This window comes from Corvus brachyrhynchos, unplaced genomic scaffold (genome assembly GCF_000691975.1).
Source record: "Corvus brachyrhynchos isolate BGI_N302 unplaced genomic scaffold, ASM69197v1 scaffold1, whole genome shotgun sequence".
NCBI lineage: Eukaryota > Metazoa > Chordata > Aves > Passeriformes > Corvidae > Corvus > Corvus brachyrhynchos.
The window spans coordinates 3,256,086-3,276,097 of NW_008237222.1; the positions used below are offsets into that span (position 1 = coordinate 3,256,086).

The window sequence follows — 20,012 nt, forward strand, 5'->3', positions numbered from 1 at the left end:
TCCCATGCTGTCATCTCTTCCTTCTCAGCAGAGAAAAGGAGCTTTTCTTTCCTTTGCCTTTTTTTCCCTTTCCCCCTACCTTGCTTGCAAAGCCCAAAATGGCTGACTGAATGCTGTTTGCAGCCTTGTAGGCAATATTCCCCAAATCCATTTGTTTTGGCATGGCACTAGATCTCACTGCAGCATGGCTCCTCACTGCCATGCCAGGAGCAGACAGCAGGCACTGACCACAAGGAGCAGGAGCTGTGGCTCTCCTGATGGATGATCTGCTTCTTACAGTGGTGTAACAGGCAAAGCCAGTTGTATTTGATTACACTCCAGGTAGTGTGGCTTCTGTAACTGAGATGGTGAATGAACTAGGTTGGAATAAGCAAGTGTATTAATTAGTAGGCTGATAGCTGAATAAAGCTATTTTTAAAATCACTGAACAGCACTGCTCTTTACTATGATTGCAGAGATTATGTAAGACGATGATTAAAACCAGGTCCCTGCATCACAGACTGATTCGTGTTTTAGAGATGAAAAAACAAAGCTGCAAAGGAAGGAGAGGAGACTGTACTATTTTAAAAGGTTGCTCTGCCTGCCCTAATTAAGGGTAAAGCAGCCACGTCATCAACCTTTTCATTGTCATTCTAACTCATCCTACTTTTTCTATCATATTTTGCCAAGAAGCCATTTATTTTTTAAGACTGGGTTTGTACATACGGAAATGTCAGCTCAGGAGGGATCTGCTGCATCATCCCACAACACGTAGCCATTTTACAGGGTGTCCCCGATGCACAGCTTTTGCCTTCTATGGTGCACCTACCAGGACTGTTTTCCTCCTATTTGTTGATGTACTACCGCTCATTAAAAAAAGCAGGAAAAGTAAAATGTGGGTTACCTTTGTGTATTGTCTAACTGATTGAAAACAGACAGATAAGGAGAAGTTGTATCTCAGCAGCAGGAAGATGCTGCATTTCAGGACCAAGCTAACAAAAAATATGCTGTTGTTTTCAATGACAGTTATTTGGGAAAAGCCTCTTGAAATTGATTGTCATTAAAGACCTGGAGAGAACATTGCTTGTGATGATAAGCAGAGATTTTGAAATTTTGTTTACAGTCTCCTGCACTGTAATGCTCAGTTTGCTATATATACACAATCATTATTTGAGTCCTTACACCACAGCGAATAGCAGCTCTGCTGATCAAATATAAAGTGGCAACCAATCCTAATGCAAATAGAAATATAAACAAACCCTGCAGATTTATAGCCAATAAAAATTATGTCAAACAGTATAAGATGAAAAGCAGAGTGTATGCTTGTTATTAAGTCTGACAGATGTTTGCTGTAGAGTGTTATCCATAAAGTTTCTCACTATTGTTAATCATCTCTACTTTATGATGAAGTTTAAAAACCCTTTAATTATCTTACATGGATTGAATGTGTCCACTCGAAGCATTGCACTGTGTTAAAGCTGAAGGTTTATTCTTTTATAATATTTCTTTAAGAAGCAGACATCACAGAATCAATTGTTACTTCATTTCCTGGCATAACAGGATCTGGAGCACAGAGAACAAAGCCTTTTGTCATTATTTACATTCTCTTTTTTTCTTTCTAGGCAACATCCCCAGTCAGTGTGCATTCTGCCAACAGAAGGGGCTAATGCCACCTCTTCACAAGGGAGTCTATAGTACCAGATGCTGTTGTGTGAAGACAGGAATTTGACATGGAGGCCACACGAATGTGGGCATTTTGTGTGTAACCATTTTGTGCAAGACACCCATGAAGCACCTGCCCTTGCAAGCAAGGCAGGTGAGCCTGGGGGCCCATGTTTCCCTCGAGTGCCCTGGGCTTGGTCTTCTTGTTTATTTGTGTCCCTGGGGCTCACACTGCTGGCCACGCAGCTGCTGAACTTCAGCGAGAATGCAGGGATGTCTCTGGATGGGGCCATGCGTTAGATCCACAGTCTCAGTGGAAAGCAGCCGGCCTGTGCTGCCTGGGCTGTTTGGACTTCTGTAGCCCAAATTTGCAGTGTAAAGCTCATAGGCCTCATATGCCCCATGTTACACACTTACACAACCCCCTCTATTTCTACGTGGTGAGGAGGGGCAGGAGCCCTGCCATCCCATTCTGCCTATGGACTGCTAAAGGGAAGACATGTGAGGGCTGGGAGGACAGAGGCAGCTGGGTGCCCATCCCCAGTGTGGGCGCCTCAGCCACGGGGGTGTGCTGGTGCTCTTCTTCTGCCCATGCAGCCCCCGAGGGCACTCCCAGAGTGCAGCCCTGGCACCTGCCCCTGTATGTTCCTCGGGGCCAGGGCAGGCCCTGAGCAGGCTGAACACCACCATGGCTGAGGTGCTGAGGGACAGAGGTGCTGCAGAGACCAGGGGAGATGAGCTTTCAGCACAGGGGTGGCAGCTGGCCAGGAGTGGGTCACAGCTGGTTTCAGCCCACCGAGGGCTGAACCAAGGTCAACAAAAAGGAGAGACCAAGCCACTGGGTGCCACTGCTGTAGGCAGTCAGAGGGGTGGGGAGTGCTCCTCCTCAGATGTATTTTACAAAGGAACTGGCACACGGAGGTCTGCAGGAGACCCACGTGAGATCAGAAAGGGATCTGTGTGCCCCTGAGGAACCCACGCCAGGGCAGGAATTCCTGGAGTGGCTGCAGGCAGCGCATGCTGGAGCAGGGACTCCCCTGAAGAAAGGGCAGCAGGAAGAGCTGGTACATAAATCACCTCACCTGCCCATGCTGCACAGGGGCTTGCCAGAGGCATTTTGGCAAATCAAGCACAATCCATGGTGCAAATAAGGGTGTTGAGTCTGGAGAGGAGGTAGGACAGGTGTTTATATAGTGTTTGGTTGTCTATCACCTTTCTAAATACCTAAATGAATGATCAGAACCATGTATTAATTGGCAATGAAGTAAAACTCACCACTTGAACTGTTTTGCCCATACCAGGTAAATTGCAGTTGAAGTCAGCAGCACAGCTGGCATTCAGAGCAGCTCTGATAGAATGCCTGAGCTAAATGGCTTAAGAACCCTTCTGCAATGCCCTACGCTGAAACAAGCCTATGACCAGCCTCTTGGCAAGCTCACTGGCTTGTACATGTTCTGTGGAGACTGCAGGGTCTCCCTGCTCCTCTACACACATCACTGCGGGTCCATCCACTGACTGCTGTGTGATCCTTGCCTAACGGGCGGCAGATGGGAGGGGGGATCCATTAGAGGAAACGGTTCAGAGCACAGTTAAGTGGTTTTGCCTTCTCATCAGTCTACTCTCATCTCATCTCCTTGGCCAAGTGTGTTCTCTCCTTGTTCAATTGCAGCAGCAGTGGGCACCAAAGATAGGTTACAAACAAACTTTTCCAGGCAATACATGGAAGTAGCAATTGCCTGGACAGATATTGAGCCTGGGCACTTTTATGCTCTTTTGCGTATGTCTCAGACATTTGCTTCTTCTGCCCCACTTTCTCCCAGGACCTGTTTAAATAGATCTTGTCCCTCAGAAGCCTAGTGCAGTAGTCTCCTGTACCAACCACTCTGGACGGCATCAAGACAAGAGAGGGGGACACTCTAAGGTCAGCAGAGTGCCAGCTTCAGCAGCCATACATTCTCATTACATGGCTGAGAAACCACACTCCTCTGCTTCAGCAGCGTTTCAAACCAGCTGTGAGAAAGTTCGATGGAAGAACTGGGCAACTTTCTTTCTTCTCAATCCTTTTCAAAGTTAACCTACAGATATTTAGAGCTGTTAACAGAACACTTTCAAAAGACAGGGTCTGAGGAATGGTGTGATTTATAAGGCTTTACTATTCAGTTTAACTGGAGAAAGCTATGAGACCATTACAATTTTTTATACCCCCTATTACTCATTCTCTGAAGAGAATCCTTTTGCACTGTTTTCTTCAGCTCTAGACTTAGGTGGGAGGATTGATGCACAGATTACAAAACTATGTTTTTCAGGATGTTATATATATGCCATTAGACATTTTATTACTGGATCTCTTCTGATTGTTGCTAACTAAAAAAAAAACCCCAAAAAATACCCCAACAATTCCCAATGAATTCAGCTTTGTTTCTGGGCTGCAAAACTGATGAGAAAGGAAGATCAGACCCTAACTTAACGTAGTTTAATTTGTCTAGCCATTTGCACATGACAGGAAGTTAACATGAGCTGGTATCTACAGCAGTGAAGATACAGGCAACATCCCACAAGGGCCAGAACTACTTAATAATGAAGGAATTAATTTGTTAAAAAACCCCAAACCAAAACAACCACCGTTGTTCCATCTTACTATGTGGGCATATTCTGAAACCAATATTCAGAGAAATACACTTCTTCAATTGATGCAACTCAGTAATTTTTATTGCAACTGGAAGACAATACATCACAGAAACTTTATGGTAGGTTTTGGGAAAGTGTTATTTACAATAATAATTGATGAAATAGTTTGTCTTTGGCAATATGATTACACATCAAGAAAATGTAAAATGCAAGTATGCCTCTAAATCAACCATTTCATATTTCCTAAAGATCAGCTGATTGCACTTGCCTTCGGACTGCTCATTTAGGTAAACACAAATACAACTTAACATCACTGTTCATTCCCCATCACAGTTCGTATTTTAATATTGATGAAATTGGCAGTTTCAGACACCAAGTACAGGAAAAAAAATTGGCTTATCACTGTACTAAATTAACTTATTGGCCAGTTAAGGTCCTGTGACCCTAAAGCATTGATACTAAATCTCTTGGTCTTTTGATTGCTTTATCACTTTTTCTGTAAAACAAAATACTTCAGAAATTACAGATCAGAGTATAAAAAAATGTACAAGTTCATAATGCTTTTCATACACACACAAATCATTCCCCCCAACATTTTACATCATGGCAGTTTTAAGTAGTGAGTGTGAATGATGCAGGCATGGAACTGGTTATCAGATACAGGTATGACTTTCAATTGCTGTCTCACACACATACTCCGAAAATGTACAATGCTCTAGTAACTTAAAAATGTACTCAAGTTCAATGTCATCCAAACAAAAAAAAAGAAGGTCTTAGGATTTCAGGCCAGAGTAAACAAATGAAAAAGATTCCCATTTCTAGATTGTCAGCCATTCCAGAGTCCAGCATGTAGTTTTAGTATTCGGTAAAATCCCTTCTAGCACTGAAGGCCAGCACAAGCTGTCATTTATCCCTTAAACCCTCAGATGATGAGCTCCTGTAACTGCTGGCCTGATCCAAAGCCTAACGAAATCCACTGAAACTAAAAAAGTGAAACAAAACCCCCTTCCACTGACTGTGAAAGGATGTTACATCACGTCAATATTCCCCTCTTTGCAAAAGGAAATGTGATACAGTAGAAAAACCATTACATAGCTTCAGATAAATATACCTTGTTTTCAATGCTAAAACAAAACCCAAACTCCCCAAACCAGGAAAGGCTACTTATTAGAATAACTCAAAAGTGACCTTTAAATCACTTCTGGTTTTAAATGTATACCAGCAAAATACAGCACCATAGACACATTAGGTCGAGACTTTTTTTTTGGTCAGTGAAGCTAGTACTTGTTTGCTGAACTGTGGAAGAATTATAAGGTCATGTACATGATCAAAGATAAAGCAACCCAGCTGACAAGTCTCTGCTTAATTCAAGAATAACCAGTACTAAAAATAAAAATGCAAAAATAAAAACCCCTAATAAACCACCATCAATTAAAACTTTCTAAATAAAAGGGGATTAACAGATGAATTTACAAATGTATGCAGATTTATACAGAACACCGAATGTTGTGTGTAAATCCTTATAAACTTCATCTCAAAACAGAAACACACAAAATGTATAGTTTGACTTACACATCCCATTTCAAAGGAAAAGAGACATTATTACAACTTGGTAACTGTGCTAATTGCAATATAAACCAAACAGAAATTCAGAGTTTGGCAGGTAACTAAGAAGAGGGTTATCACTTAGGTTATATAGCAAAGTGTTGATGTATATTACATAGAGTAGTATAAATAATAAAAAAGTATTATTTAAATTAGATCACAGTGCTGCATTATGTGCATAACAGTGTTTGATATATTACTGGAGGGCTGTGAAGAACACTACTAAAACTTAACTGGTCAGACGGTCAACACTGATACTCTGTTACCATCAGGAGGACACATGGTTCGAATGCTCTTTTGGTGGCAAAGTCAAGAAAATGTTTCAAAATATTTCCTATAAAATATGCCAATGAGCTATTCAGGCAGTAGTGATGTGCCCAAAGGAGCTGGGTTTGCATTCTCCATGAAGTAAAGTAAATTGCATTGGAAATGCATTCTATCAGTAGTTTTATTTTGATCTTGGAGCACAGGAGAGTAATGTTTTCAAAAATGCCTAGGGTCAGATTAAGACAAAAATTGTAATAACAATAATAATAGTAGTAGTGAAACTGTAAAGGCTTCCAGGAGCACTTGGGTGTCTATAGCTCCACTGACTGCAAAGGAGACCAGACACCTTCAAGTTCCAGAAAACCTCAGATTGTGCACTCTCAGGCAAATGGTGTGATTCTTGGGGTGTCCTGTGCAGGGCCAGGAGTCAGATGGGTCCTTTCCAACTCAGCATATTTTATGATTCTGTCATCTACTTCTTTATATGGATTGGGATCGGAGCTAAAATCTCAGTGAAAGTAAGTTACCACTACCAAGAAACCAGGACAAAGTGTTGTTTTGGTAATTTTATCTGTGGTGCCATTTGGCGTACAATTTAGGATTTCATTCTCTGCTAAAATATGTTGATGTATCTCTACCTCACTCCAGTGAAGAATGCAGCCTCCAGCTTTTTTCTGTATCTTTTCCACAGGTAGACAGTAATTCAGCTGAACACTGGCAGCGAGTGTATCTCCTCTGGGATTCCCTTCTCCTGTTAAGGTATGAGAGGAACCAGAATATGAACCTCAACTTAATTGCTGGAGAGAAGAGTCTCAGGACAGTTCTCTAGTCCTACAGGGCACACCTCCTCGCTCCCACATTGGCTTTTCAGCTGGAAAGCCCTGTGATCTTTGTAGAACTACTGCCAGTTTTGCCAGGAGAAGATCAGCAGCAGACTGCTTTCAGAAACAGCTATGGGGTGATACATTTAAGCTGTTCAGGACCTGTGCTTGCATTTTTAAACGCAAGGAGAATCTGCACCAAAATGCAGTAGGACATCCAGCTGCTTGCAGAATGCAAGCATGATCAGCAGATTTCACCTCCCTGGAGACGCCGGTGAAATCTGCTTATGGCATTAGCTCTGGCCTGCAAGAGCTTCTTGCTGCAAAAGGCATATTCCAAAGGAACCCGCCATGAAGTCCAGCAACCCTTACAATTCATGCCTATGTGAAACTTGCCACTGAATACTTGCTGACCTAGCCCCCACCTGTCTTGGAGAAACATTAATTTGGCAATACTGATAGAGTGAGAAGAATGGAAAGTTAGAGATTTGACAACTTCTCACCCCAAAATGGCTTAAAAGGAAAGCCAACTAGCAAAACCACACCACCTCATATCTGGCAAGTGAGAGAGTTTGTAATACAGTGCAATTACCACTCCGTTTTGACATCATTCACTTGAAGTAAAGACAACTCCATTAAAAGCCGACATTGTATTTCTTGGAAAACAAATCAATTTCAGTTCTTACAAAAAAAAGAGAGAACTTCTCTGATGGAGTAGAACCAGTTCTGACAAAGTTGCCACTGTCAGCCAGGCACAAATATGGTTTAAAAGGTGACTCCTAAATATTTTATAAAATCCAAATTATGTAGTTCTCATCAACAGTCAGAGTAAGCATCAATAAGGACAAGTTGTTTTTAAACACCAGAAATAATCCATTGATGGCAGCCTAAACTGCTGGTTCCTGAACATAACTTCCTAAAATCCTACCAAAGAATACCTTCCTAGCAGATCAGACTAGGAGAAACAAATTTTACATGAAAATAGATGCTTGCCAACATTTTAGGTTTACCAGCAAGTATATAGAGGAGTTGTTGAAGTCTTAGATAGGTGTTATATATATATATCTATATATATATCTGTATAAAGATAACTTGCCTAATTAGATATTTATGCAAAATGACTGTTTTCTAAGATGAGTAATACTAGTGGTAATTATATATTTAGCCACCAAGAGTCCACATTAATGAATGGTACTTGTTGTTCAGCAGATACTGATCTCATTTGCACTGACACACTGCAATCAGAGAAGTTGCTCTGGAATTAGTGTTGTGGACAGAAATCTGGCCACTGGCACACAAACACGTAGCTTTCCCTGGAAGACAGAGATGCTGAGCCATGGCTTGTATTTTCTGCCACTCGATTCTTCAGTGCTGTTTTTTGATAGTATTAAGCCACTCCTGAACTGAGACAACTATGCGTTAATGAGCAAAGGTGGTGGCAAAGTGATACTGTAGTATTTTCTATTTCAAATGACTCTCCCAAAAGTCTGTAGAAGATGAAGAACAAGTTCTCTTGTACAGGGTTGTGTGGTTCACTGCCTGTAGACTTTGGCTGTAGAGAGCATGGACCTGGGAAGAAGCTGATGATCCCAGTCTGACAAGGGAAACGTTATGGCTCATTCATCTCTGTGCTACTTGGCCAAGGGACTGGTCCTTCCTGTTTTCCCCAACATTATCTCAAGGGCTGCAGGCAGTCAACAAAAGTTAGTATCTATGTACTCCTGACTTAACTAATGCTGGGAATAAACCCTGCATGCATCGGCCTCTGCAAACTTGAGAGGAACAAGGCTGTTTCTTGCACTATCCACGGCTCTCTCCTTCCTTATTTCCAAAGCTGGCAGTTGTGCTGAGCTCTGGCAGCTGTCAGGCAGCTCCTAGATCCCAGGACATGCTGGCTGAGATGGGAGGAGAAGCACTCTTTTGCCGTGCTGCCCTGTTCTTTACAAAATGCTTGTGGAGCACAGAACCAGGTCCAGACCAGCCTGCCCTCCAGTCCTTCCACCTCCTAACTGAACACACACATCACAGGCATCTCCAAATATAACTTCTAGCTCACTGCACTGAGTAGGAAGTCAAACCCTTTTTAAACTCACTCTTCATAAACTAGATCCATCTTGGTGAAACTGCTGCCTGAAACAGCTGTTAGTGATAAATCTAAACCTATACTCTTTAAGAAACCAACCACTTTGTTCTCTTAAGTGGTTGATTCTTGGGATTTTCTTTTTGCCTCTAGAATATTCTAAGTGTAGAATTTTTCATGCCAAATGCAAGAATCCAGGTGAGAGAGACTGTTCTGTTTATTTCACAGCTTCTCTCTGCTGTAGTGATTTTCAGTCTCATAGTTATCCTTACCAGGAGAGTAGCACTGTACCTGAATTACACTCTCTGTAACACTGGTTTTTATCCGGACACCTCCATAAGGCTCTTAACTAACTTCATTTTTTCATGGCAAATTAGCAAAGCTATTTTCTTGTCTACTTATTCCTGAATCAAATCAGAGAGTTTTCCTCAATTAACCTCCCATTATTCTCTTGATTCTGTCATACACACTCACTACTAAATTTGCCCTCAGATTATTGCGTCATGTTACACATGTACAGACGAAGAAAGGACACACTTTTACTTTTTTCTTTTTTTTTCTTTTTTTAAACAGAAGTAGGGAGAGGGGGGCTGAATGTGCAGACAAGGCAGTATAATTCAACCATCCAAGCCCTACCAGAGCATGAAGATTTTATTTTTTAATATTGCAGAGTAAGTTCCCCAACAGTCAGTGTTTGTCCCTGAAGAAGGTTAAACCTTAAACACCTGCTTCAAAAAAACCCCAACAACAACAAAAAAGAACCAAAACAAAAACAAAAACAAAATAAAAAAAAACAACCCCAAAAACAAACTCTAAGCCTAAGGGCTTAAAAATTAGAGGCATAGCCTTTTTCTCTATTTTCTATATTTATATGAAAATAATTCATGCTTCATGCTAAATACATTATTTACCTTACAAGAACTTTGTCATCTTTGAATAAAAAAAATCGTTTGCTTTTTTGTTTTCCCCCGTTCCCTAAAGAATCCATGCAATGTGGATCAAATTTCTTCTGCTGGCTATGCTGGTTGAATCTGGAAATTTGTTGTATTTTTGCACAGATGAATCCTGACTGATGGTCACTGCATACTCATTTCTGAGGGCAGTGTAGGAGCTCTTTTGTTGAACTTCTGAATTTTACTGTTCACCAGTATGCTTTCCTTCTATTTTTAAATACAGAATACTACTAATGGCAGGTTTTGTAGCTTTGTTTCCCCAGTCAGATCAAGGATGTGATCCACAGAGAAAGATTCTGATGTACATTGTATCTACTGTAATTTCTTAGACTTGATTGCTTTTCACTCAGGCAGTTTAGAAGACATAGTTTGTTTTTCCCTATTACTATTACTTTTTGCACGCAGTGCCAATCTTCAGGCTTATGGCTTTTTGAACATTCTTTCAATTTAATATAGAAGACAGAGTTCAATGGTTAACGATGCTACTAACAGTGACCCCCCTCCCATTTCATTATTTCACTGAAACCCATTGCATACATAGTTTAAATTTCCTCAAACTTAAGAGTTATCAGTCTTCACATTATGAGCCACATAGAATACGTGACACACTAGAAGTGCATTGCTGCTTGCACAGTTGCCACCAGTGGCTGTCCAAAGACTTGTATGGCACAACATATCCAAGTGCCACTAGATGGTTCTTGGTTGAGAAGTACGCGCCTCCTCTTTCCCACAAATCTCTTTATTCACATTCACTTCTAACCCAATTGTAAGGCCATAAAAAAAATTCTTAAGGGCCAGGCCTGAATGAATACTAAATTATGCACAGCTCTTCTGCTATAAGAGGGATTTCCAAGTGCCCAATTTTACTCCCATCACATTAATGTTGATATCACTGCGTATTCAACCATGCATTTTTGACAAGCTGGAGAAAGCAATGGCGATTTTGGCTTTCTTTTTTTGTTAACTTTTTGTCTTCAAAAATGAAAAGCTTTTGTAAATTAGCTGAGTGTCAGTATGAGTTCTATGGCTTCGATCTCCTTTAAAAATAAAAATCTTAAGGGTCAAAAAAAAGGAAAAAAACCCCAAAGAAACAAAACAAAAAGAAATAGAAGAAAAACAAAAAAGGAAAAAATTTCTGATATTGCCACAAATCATTAGAATTCACCTGACGTGCTGAAACAAAACTTTGTAAGTTCAAACAAATCATTGATTTGTTCTAATTTTTTGTGGTTTCCTTTTGCTCTTTCTGCCCCTTTGCCGTCCGATTGGTGATGTTGTTCAAACAGGATCGAATTCCTGCTAAATGCAGGAGTGATCCTGCTGCTTCTTTCATCTCCTCATCGTCACTCTCAGGGGGCTTTTCTGTACGTCTCTTTTTAAGAGGCAGTGTGTCACTTGGTACTTTTTTTGCCTTCATTAAATGTTGCCTTTTCTTGTGCTGGGATGCATATCCACTGTCAGCTAAAGAATCCTTGGTCTCCTTCCGACTTTGCTTTTTGTCCTCCTCTTCTGTTTCACTATGGCTCTCGTGGCTCTGGAAGCTAACTTCACTTCCTTCACTGCTGTCTTGGCTACCTTTAGCTGCAAATTCATACTGGTCGTCAGCAGAGGAAGAGGAAACGGAGTCACTAGCAGGTGATGTGCTCCTGTGGTTGGAAGATTTGGCACTGCTGTAGTTGTGATCCTCCTTTGGGTCACCGCTAACAACTGGAGAGCCACAGGACTGTTCACTTTCCGTCCGCATCCGGCAGTTTGTTATTCCATTCCTGTAGAAAAAAAATCCAAGGAGTCTTAGAAGCCACAGAGATATGATCTTGCTTCAAAGCAAAAGATGATAAAGCCAACTGACAGATAAATTGAAATTACAACTGAAACGGTGACTATCAAAGTAACGTCCATGCAAGCCGGTTTCAAAGCCTAATTGCTCATAGAATGGACTTGACATACAAAACAAGCCAAAGGATGCAAAACAGCACAAAGAGGCAGGAACAAGTAGGGGATGGTTACAAATAAATGATGTGTAAACAGTACTGATTTAACTTTCATGTAATAGTTTACACTTCCAAAAATTAAAAACTCCCAACATTATTTTATCTGCTGGGTAAATAAACTCTAATAAGCTTCATAAATAGCTCCTCTTCTTTTTCATATAAAGTGATACTACCAAAAACGTGGGGAAGAGACACTAGCTTTCTGGGGTAATTCCTTGCCTCCTCTGAAAGACACTTTCCAACTCTAGCATTCCAAGTGCAGGAGGTATTTCTCCTGGAAGTGGAACAACTTTTATTTAGGACTCTTTCCAAGAAAAGGAGCAACAAGGTCCAGTCCCAGTTCTGATTCTGATCAGTTAATAAATAACCTTAAAAGCACTACAATCTTAAGCCACTAGCTGCCAAGAAAATATTAGAACATGTTCAAAACAAGCAGTAGAAAAAATAAATCTGTATTTTCTCTAGAAGTTGTCATTTCTTCCTTTGGTTTTATGGCACCCTGTGCTGCGGGAACTACTGCAGCATGATATATTTAAAAACTCACAGGTTTTTTTTCTGGACTGAAAAGTATTAGAGCATCGCCATTGACTTTAAAAAACAGAACATCATGCTTACAATACTATTAAAGAAGGCATTGATTCTGTGCAATACTTAACTCCTTCTGAAAAGAAGGAGAGTATGATGCTTGTCTTTGACTGAAGCCATCATCACTGCCACCTGCCAGTTTACCAGCCTTGAACCTGTCAGTTAAAAAAAATCCAACAAAAAAGGAAGGCTCTTTAAACCATTACATGACAAACTGATTTAAAACTGATTTTTCTCTTGCCATCTTTGTGCTACCACTGGAGTGCTTTTGCACACTTGTGGCAGTGTTGGACTAAACCCCTTTCTTAAATGCACACACTGAACACATATGTTTCTTAAGAGGAATGGCACAGTGGCAAGTCCAGAGTATTACTGCTCTTCTACTTTAAAAAAGGGAAAGTACTTTAGGTTTCAGGCAATGGATCTCATGTATGGTTTCCTCACACAAGAAACAGCAGAGTGTTATCCATTTCTGACATGTAAGGTTGAAAGGTGGGAAAAATAAGAGCGGTATGTAATTCCACAGTTCCCGTTCATCTAAATGCCCTTGGCTGCAAGAGCTCGCTGAGATAAGAAACCCCCTTGCATTTATGAATCAGTGACAGGACAATGCTAGAAGGCAGCAAATTCATCGGTCATTCCAAATGTTATTTACAGTGTTTTCAAAGAAATGTATAGAATAGAAGGTACACTTATTAGCAAAGAAAGCCTCTTGCCAACCTCTTTTGCTCAACAAAATTACTTTTGCCTAGATTTCTGAGTAGATGTATGATCCATAAATTCCATATAGAACCCAGAAGGAATACACAAAGCTCCTTCAATTATTAATAACTAAGTGCAATGTCATTCATGATTGTGCAGCAAGCCAGCTGCATTTACTCTGTGATGGCTTGCAACTGCAGGGGTTGTCATTAGAGGATGCCAAATGCTTAGAAGAAGAAATCATCCATACTAAGCTAGTTGTAAGGCGAATTTATAACCAACTCCTTAAGATCAGCCATTACAAGGAAGCATGTGATGCATTTTAAGTGACAGATTCTTCATTTTTTGGGTAAATTTACATTTACAGATGTTAAAAATGATCATAAATTAGCATAAAATTAAACTTACTTGATTTTACTAGGCAGCTGAAAGTCAGAGCAATTTGGCTCACTAAAAAGCACACATTACTAATCTTCCATTAAAAAATAACAATCAATTATTGCTCCAAGGAAACAAATACAGGGCAGAATAGGTGGGAACTCAAATAAGATTCCTACTGACTGTCAGTGAACAAGGCTTCTAATGGATGGGATTTAAACCAAGATGCCCATTTTTATGCTATCTAGATCTACTCTTGTTAGTTTGTACCAAGAGACTGTCAATAAAAGGAAAGCCACAGCTCCACAAAGCAGCACAACCACGTGCCAAAGAAATATCCCTGACTTGCCCTACTCCAGAGTCTCTAGTGTTGCCTTTACATAAGGGGACTATAATTTGGATTCAAAAGCTCTGCCTGTGGACTTAATCCAGATCCCAAATCTTCCAAATCAGCATAAAAATAGAATGAAATGCCTGGGGAGTACAGAGGGACGTCCCAGGGGAAGGTGTACTATGGGGTTAGCATCCCACAGTGAGTGCCTGCAGAGATGCTGGTAAAGAAAAACAGAAGTTCACAAAGAGGTGCAAAAAAGGAATTGCTCAAAAAAAAAAGGGGGCGAAAAGGAAATACCAATACACTTCACAAGAAAGGGTTCTATGGTGGAACTGGTCAGGAAATGGACAGCATTTGCATCTCAGAAAAATCTTTTGTGTTTCACTTACATTTTGAAAGATTTCCAACCAGTTCTGCTTGAGGAAATAGAAAAAGGAAGAGAAAGGAGGTAAAGGAGAGAATTAGCAAAGGATATTTGCAGAAAAGTAAAAAGTTATACAGGCAGAGTGCTTTAGGATATTCACAACATCAAAAGTCATGTACCCTGAAAGTAAATTAATCTGATCTGTATCTTAATATGCAATAGCTCAAACATTAGATGAATTACTTATAACTGATATTAGCAGATTATTAAGAGTTGAATGAACCAATATCTTAACAATTCATATTCCACACACGCTTCTGAGACATTCTCAAGCTCTACATTGCTCTTACACCATCATATATTCATTACAAAATAAATCTGTGATCTACTTAGTTCAATCTAGACCATCAGGGGACAGAACTCCCCTGGGTTTCAGGAGACAGATTTTGGCTAGCTCAATCTATTTTTGCTCACAGCTCTGGTTGTAACTCTCACTTTGTTACTGAAACAAATAGATTAACAAGCACTTGCTCTGATGTTGAGTATTTTTAAATTATGGAGGGGAAGAAAAGCTATTTAAGAATTCTGTGCTTACTATAACAATGGGGGGAAATTTATTTTGAGTGATACCTCATTTTCCCCTTTTTTTGTTCAGAACTTTATTTCAAAATTCTCAGAAACTGACATATTTTCGTGTTTTAAAGCAGTGGCTTGCTCTTTCAGGAAAGTCCATGGGACAGTCTCTAGAGCTTTTCAGCCTACTGACATGGACTGTCTTATTTACTTGAGGGATCTGAGCCTAAAGCAATGAGCACAGATTCTTTTTAAATATTTGGTTGTAGCAGAATGACACAATCCTCAAGCAGTGCAGGAGTAAGTTTGGACTTCTGAAAGTCTGACTTCATTCCCTTTGTTAATGGATATGAATTTTATTACCGATGTCATCAGAAGCCAGATGGGACTCACAGCAGCTGGGTCTCAAGTTAGAGGAAATATCCTTTGCACAGTGTTAGTGCCTCTGCCTTTCAAAGAGAGGTCTTCCTCAGGATGAGACAAAAGTAAGTCTGTCATTTTACCAAGTAATGGCATATCTTCCTTAAATTTCTCTGCTAGCTTGAAAGAAAGATAGGTAATCACATTCTGTTTGTAAAATGGCAAAGGTTTTGCTGAAAAATACTTACTGTATTTCACACTTGAGACAGGTATATTCCTTTGATGAACAAAAAAAACTTATGTGGAGTTTAAATATCACCTTAATCTACCTCTGATCCTTCTGGATGACAGATACTGTGTACCCATAGATGACAGTTTTTGTATGTAACTGGAAACACACAGTTAGAAGATACAAAGAAAGCAGTACAGGTAAGCTGGGTATGTAGACTTTGACATGTTCCAGGTTTGCTAAAAAAAAAAACCGACACTTTTTTTTTTATTTCAAAGGGAAATTCAGGACAGTCAGAACTTTTGGCTACAGCTAGTTGAACTGCTTCTTAAAACCACTACAGACCAGCAGACAGAAGGATGAGCAAGCATGTGAAATGCAAGTGGTGCTCACTTGCTGTACAATTCCTGTCCGGGGTTACTGAGTTAAAAGTCAACAGTGAGTTGCTCACAATAGTGACAGAAGCTCTTAAAAAGGTACTTCAGAGAAAAATTGGTGCAAAGGACTACAGTAAATACCATTCATGAACTGCCAGCAGTATCAACAGCAGATCTAATGTTAAGACACAGGGAGCCCTGTGCATTTTGCAAAGAAAGAATGATCAGGTCAGTCAGCGCTATTGTCCTTTAGTTATTAAAGGACTCCTTTGGCTCCCAAGGATAACTCATCCTGCCCGTTACAGGTGAGGAGGGGAACACAGTGCAACAAGGATGGTTTGGGGTTTGTTAAGCTGGTCACGCCAGTGATAAGCACTACAAAGATACAATTAAGAATTTATGAAAGGAAATACCTATCAATTCCTTTATCTAAGCAAAAATAATCGTTCACAGATAATGTAAGTGAATGATAATAACTGTACTTATGCTTTGGCATCTACTCTGCACATGCTTCTTATGTTTGGTTTATTTAATCACTGCTTGAATAGCTGCTTCAAAGGAGGAAAATAGAAGCAAAAATAAAGCCAGCATGAGAAATAGTCACAATAATAAAAGCTATGCCCAAGGAATAATCTAGTAATTGCCCTATAATTTTAAAATGAAAATAAACCTAAATAACCATTTTCCATCCTCAAAAAAAGTTAAGCACAAAACTCATTCTTGTCATGCCCCAGTGATCAGAAGCTGCATAAGGAACTGTGGTATTAAGAGCAGAACAGGTATTTTAAAATCTACTCATGATGAAGTAGGTAAGGTTTGTTAGTGTTGCATTTTGGAGGGTTTTGGTTTTTTTCTGGGGTTTTTTTGTTTATTTTTTTTAATTCCTAAAATCAAGGAAGAGCTGTAGCTCTGCCAGTGCAGGTGCACTTGCTTTCCTTATGAAAAAGAAAAATTTTATCTTGGAAACTTGAATAGAAGTATTTTTTTACTGAGGGAAATTCTCTGAGAAGCTTGTTTGCAATTTACAGGTAATTGTGAAATTCCTTGAGAATGTCTGTGTTTAACCCCAGCCAGCAACTATGTACCATGCAGTTGCTTGCTCTTCCCTTCTCCAGGGGGGGCTGGGAGGAGAATCGGAAAAAGGTAATCATGGGTTGAGGTAAGAACACTTTGAAATAAAGTAAATAATAACAAAACCAGGAACGACAACGATGACAAAGATGAGGAAAAGAGAGGTAACAAAAAGAGGAATAAAACACAAGAAAGACAAAGGATGCACAATACAACTGCTCCCAACTCAACCCATCCCTCAGGAGTGATCAGCTCCTCCCTGCCAACTCTCCCAGTTTATGTACAGGGCATGATGCTCTATGGTATGGAATATCCCTTTATTCCCCTTACAGAATGTCCTGCCCCTGCTCCCTCTCAGCTCCTTGTGCACCTGCTCACAGGCGGAGAATGGGAAACAGAAAAGTCCTTGACTTGGGACAAGTGCTACTCAGCAACTAAACCATCAGCATTTAATCAACATTATTCTCATACTAAATCCAACACACAGCTCTGTACTGGTTAGAGGAAGAAAATCAATTCCATCCCAGCCAAAACCAGGACAGAGAAACTACAAATGTTTTGTGAAGAATTGGATAAAATGGGAAAAAAACCATGTAATTCTCCATTAATTTTTATTTTTAACCTGCAGTAATTTAAAATCCAAGGTATTTCTAACAAACTGTACCAAAAGTAATCTAACCAATTACCTAGGCATATGTAGCACATAAAGAAGTTTTTTAAAAAAAAACTTACCAAGGCTATTTTGTAAAACATCTTCTGCAAAATAACCTGAATCAAATTACAAGGCCTATGCTAAACAGCTGGTAAGATTCTCTGTGGGGTGAATTTCCATCAGCCTCACCTTAGTGGATTTGTCCACATTAGGCAGATGAAGCTTAGGTTCAGTAGTTCTACTGCACAGCAGCAGGACTCAGACATAGTCACTAACCACCCACACACTATGGGTAACTGGAGAAAATCACAAATATTATGGTGGAGGCTGTCTGCTGGATGTACAGAAACTGACGTTATGTAGTCTGAAACGTGAGATCAACTTTCAAGCTTGTGCTCTTCCCGAGGCTGATGTAACAGGTAATACCTGACTCCTGTGCAAGGTGATTATATACGGTAGGAGCTTCGTGCACCTTGCCAAGACATGTGATGCCATATGCAGCAGCCACTTTGACTGTCCCTACCAAAGCAAACACAGAAGTCCTCCTAGGAAAACATTTAAAAGATCTTTTCCAATGGATGATGATAGGAACAGCAAGGGCTCACTTTCACAACCAACTCCTTGCTGCACATAAGGAACTACTGGCTTTGCCTGCTTTCATTGAATACCTCTGCCAGTCAGTATTTTCTTTTCTACATATCCAGACTATCACGGCATTTACTTTTAGTTTCTCTCAGGGAACTATATGGGGATATGGTCTGCCAAAAATATACCCAAAATATGATGGATCTCATGCTAGAGACATGCTACACACTGTGCAGCTTTGAAGCACTATTTTTCCCTGCTGTCTTTGGGTGGGTCTTAGACTTGTCAGCCACAACATGGAAAATATGGATGGTAAACAAGCTAAAAGTGGTGTGAATAAAGTAAATAAAAAGCTACTGTCAAAACACATCCAATTATGCTCTGCTGTGGAGATTTAACACCAGAGGATGATTTTCAAAGTAAAAATAGTGTGGGATGCCTTTCCATTTGTAGATTAGCTTGGAATGAAAGGCCTATTTGTGCAATTTAAACCAAATGCACCCCACAATAACGATGATCTCCTCAATTGCAACTCTTTATTCACGGAAAATCATGTTTGTTAAATAATTTTCAGGAGGGTTTTTTTAACCCAAAGTACTTAATTCAACTGTACCTTATTTTAGATATAAAATATAAAGCAATTGCATGTAATTGCAAGGGAAGAGCAACACATCAATACCTTGTGCAGGAACAAAATATGCCAATGCATTCAGTCACACTATTGAAGATGAACAGCACAATAAACTTTCCTATTGATGGGAGCTAACACATCAGAAATCACAGATTCCATCTTCGTAGTCCAATGCTACAGCTTTGGCCTCCTTTCTGAGTAATAGATTAGTCAAAACACACCACCTAACGACAACTGCGAATTTAACCCAAGACCAAACTTTTTGTTACTGTGTTTTGGCACTAATGGCACTGCACAACAGGACAACATACTGCAAGTTATTTGCACCAGCTTGGGGGACAACAAAACCAAAGACCATTAAGATATTGAGGAAATAAGACACAAAATAAACAGCTCAGACAACAAGAAAAGTCCCAACAGAAGACCAGCACCTTACAGGAGAACCCGTGATTCCTACATATGGTAACTAAAGAAAAACAGTTAAGAGGTTTAATTTACTATGCAACTATCTGCTACCCATAAAATGCTAGTGGTCCTCTATGAGAATGATGAAAACTACCTACTTTAGGTGGCTTTAGACCTTCCATTTACAGCACCAAAGGAACACTTCTCAAGAAAATATACATTTGATTTTAAAAGTCTTGGAAAGAAGCTGTCTGGCTTCTCAATATATAGGCAGAGGCACACAATTTCTGCAGAAAACTTAACAGGAGACTTCACCACCTCCCATGGCTGCCCAGACCTCCCTCCTGGTAAAAACTAGCAGGGAAAATCAACCTTCCTGCACCTAGACAAGTCTGAAAACATCCCCTGCCAGCCTGATTGGACCTTCGTCCTCTATGCAGGAATGACAGCCCAATCAGAGCAGTCCTCCTACTCTTAATTGCAAAAGAAGGCTGCATGGATGCTGTGGTAAATTTCCGCTGCTGCACATTATAAGCAGAAGTTATTCTCATGAGATGCCATGAAAGCTCAACATGACAGGTCCTATTTAGCCCTGTGTATCTGAGGAGAGGGGTTGGCACCAAGAAACGGTGTAATTTTCACAGGAACTGATAACAGAGGTATCCAGTTTTGAGAAGACCAGATGATGTTCTAAGAGGCACAGTGAATCCAGATTGATCTTCTTCCTAAAGAAATTCTGAATCGTATTATCCCTGAGGGAAACAAGACAAAACTTCCTGC

General features: G+C 40.1%; 1 protein-coding gene across 8 annotated transcripts in view; it reads right to left on the reverse strand.

Moving 5' to 3' along the window:
- Nucleotides 1-4,327: 4,327 nt before the first annotated feature.
- FOXN3 (forkhead box N3) overlaps nucleotides 4,328-20,012 on the reverse strand; it is a 174,648-nt gene continuing 158,963 nt past the window's right edge. For 5 of the 8 annotated variants that reach the window (XM_017728983.1, XM_017728985.1, XM_017728981.1 and 2 more), the window contains 2 exons: nucleotides 14,375-14,398; nucleotides 4,328-11,761 (listed from right to left, as the gene is read on the reverse strand). In XM_017728983.1, coding sequence (XP_017584472.1) covers nucleotides 11,212-11,761; nucleotides 14,375-14,398 — 574 coding nt within the window. In that variant the 3' untranslated portion in view covers nucleotides 4,328-11,211. The remainder of the gene's footprint in view (nucleotides 11,762-14,374; nucleotides 14,399-20,012) is intronic. The other 3 variants (XM_008629699.2, XM_008629697.2, XM_008629698.2) reach the window with 1 other exon arrangement.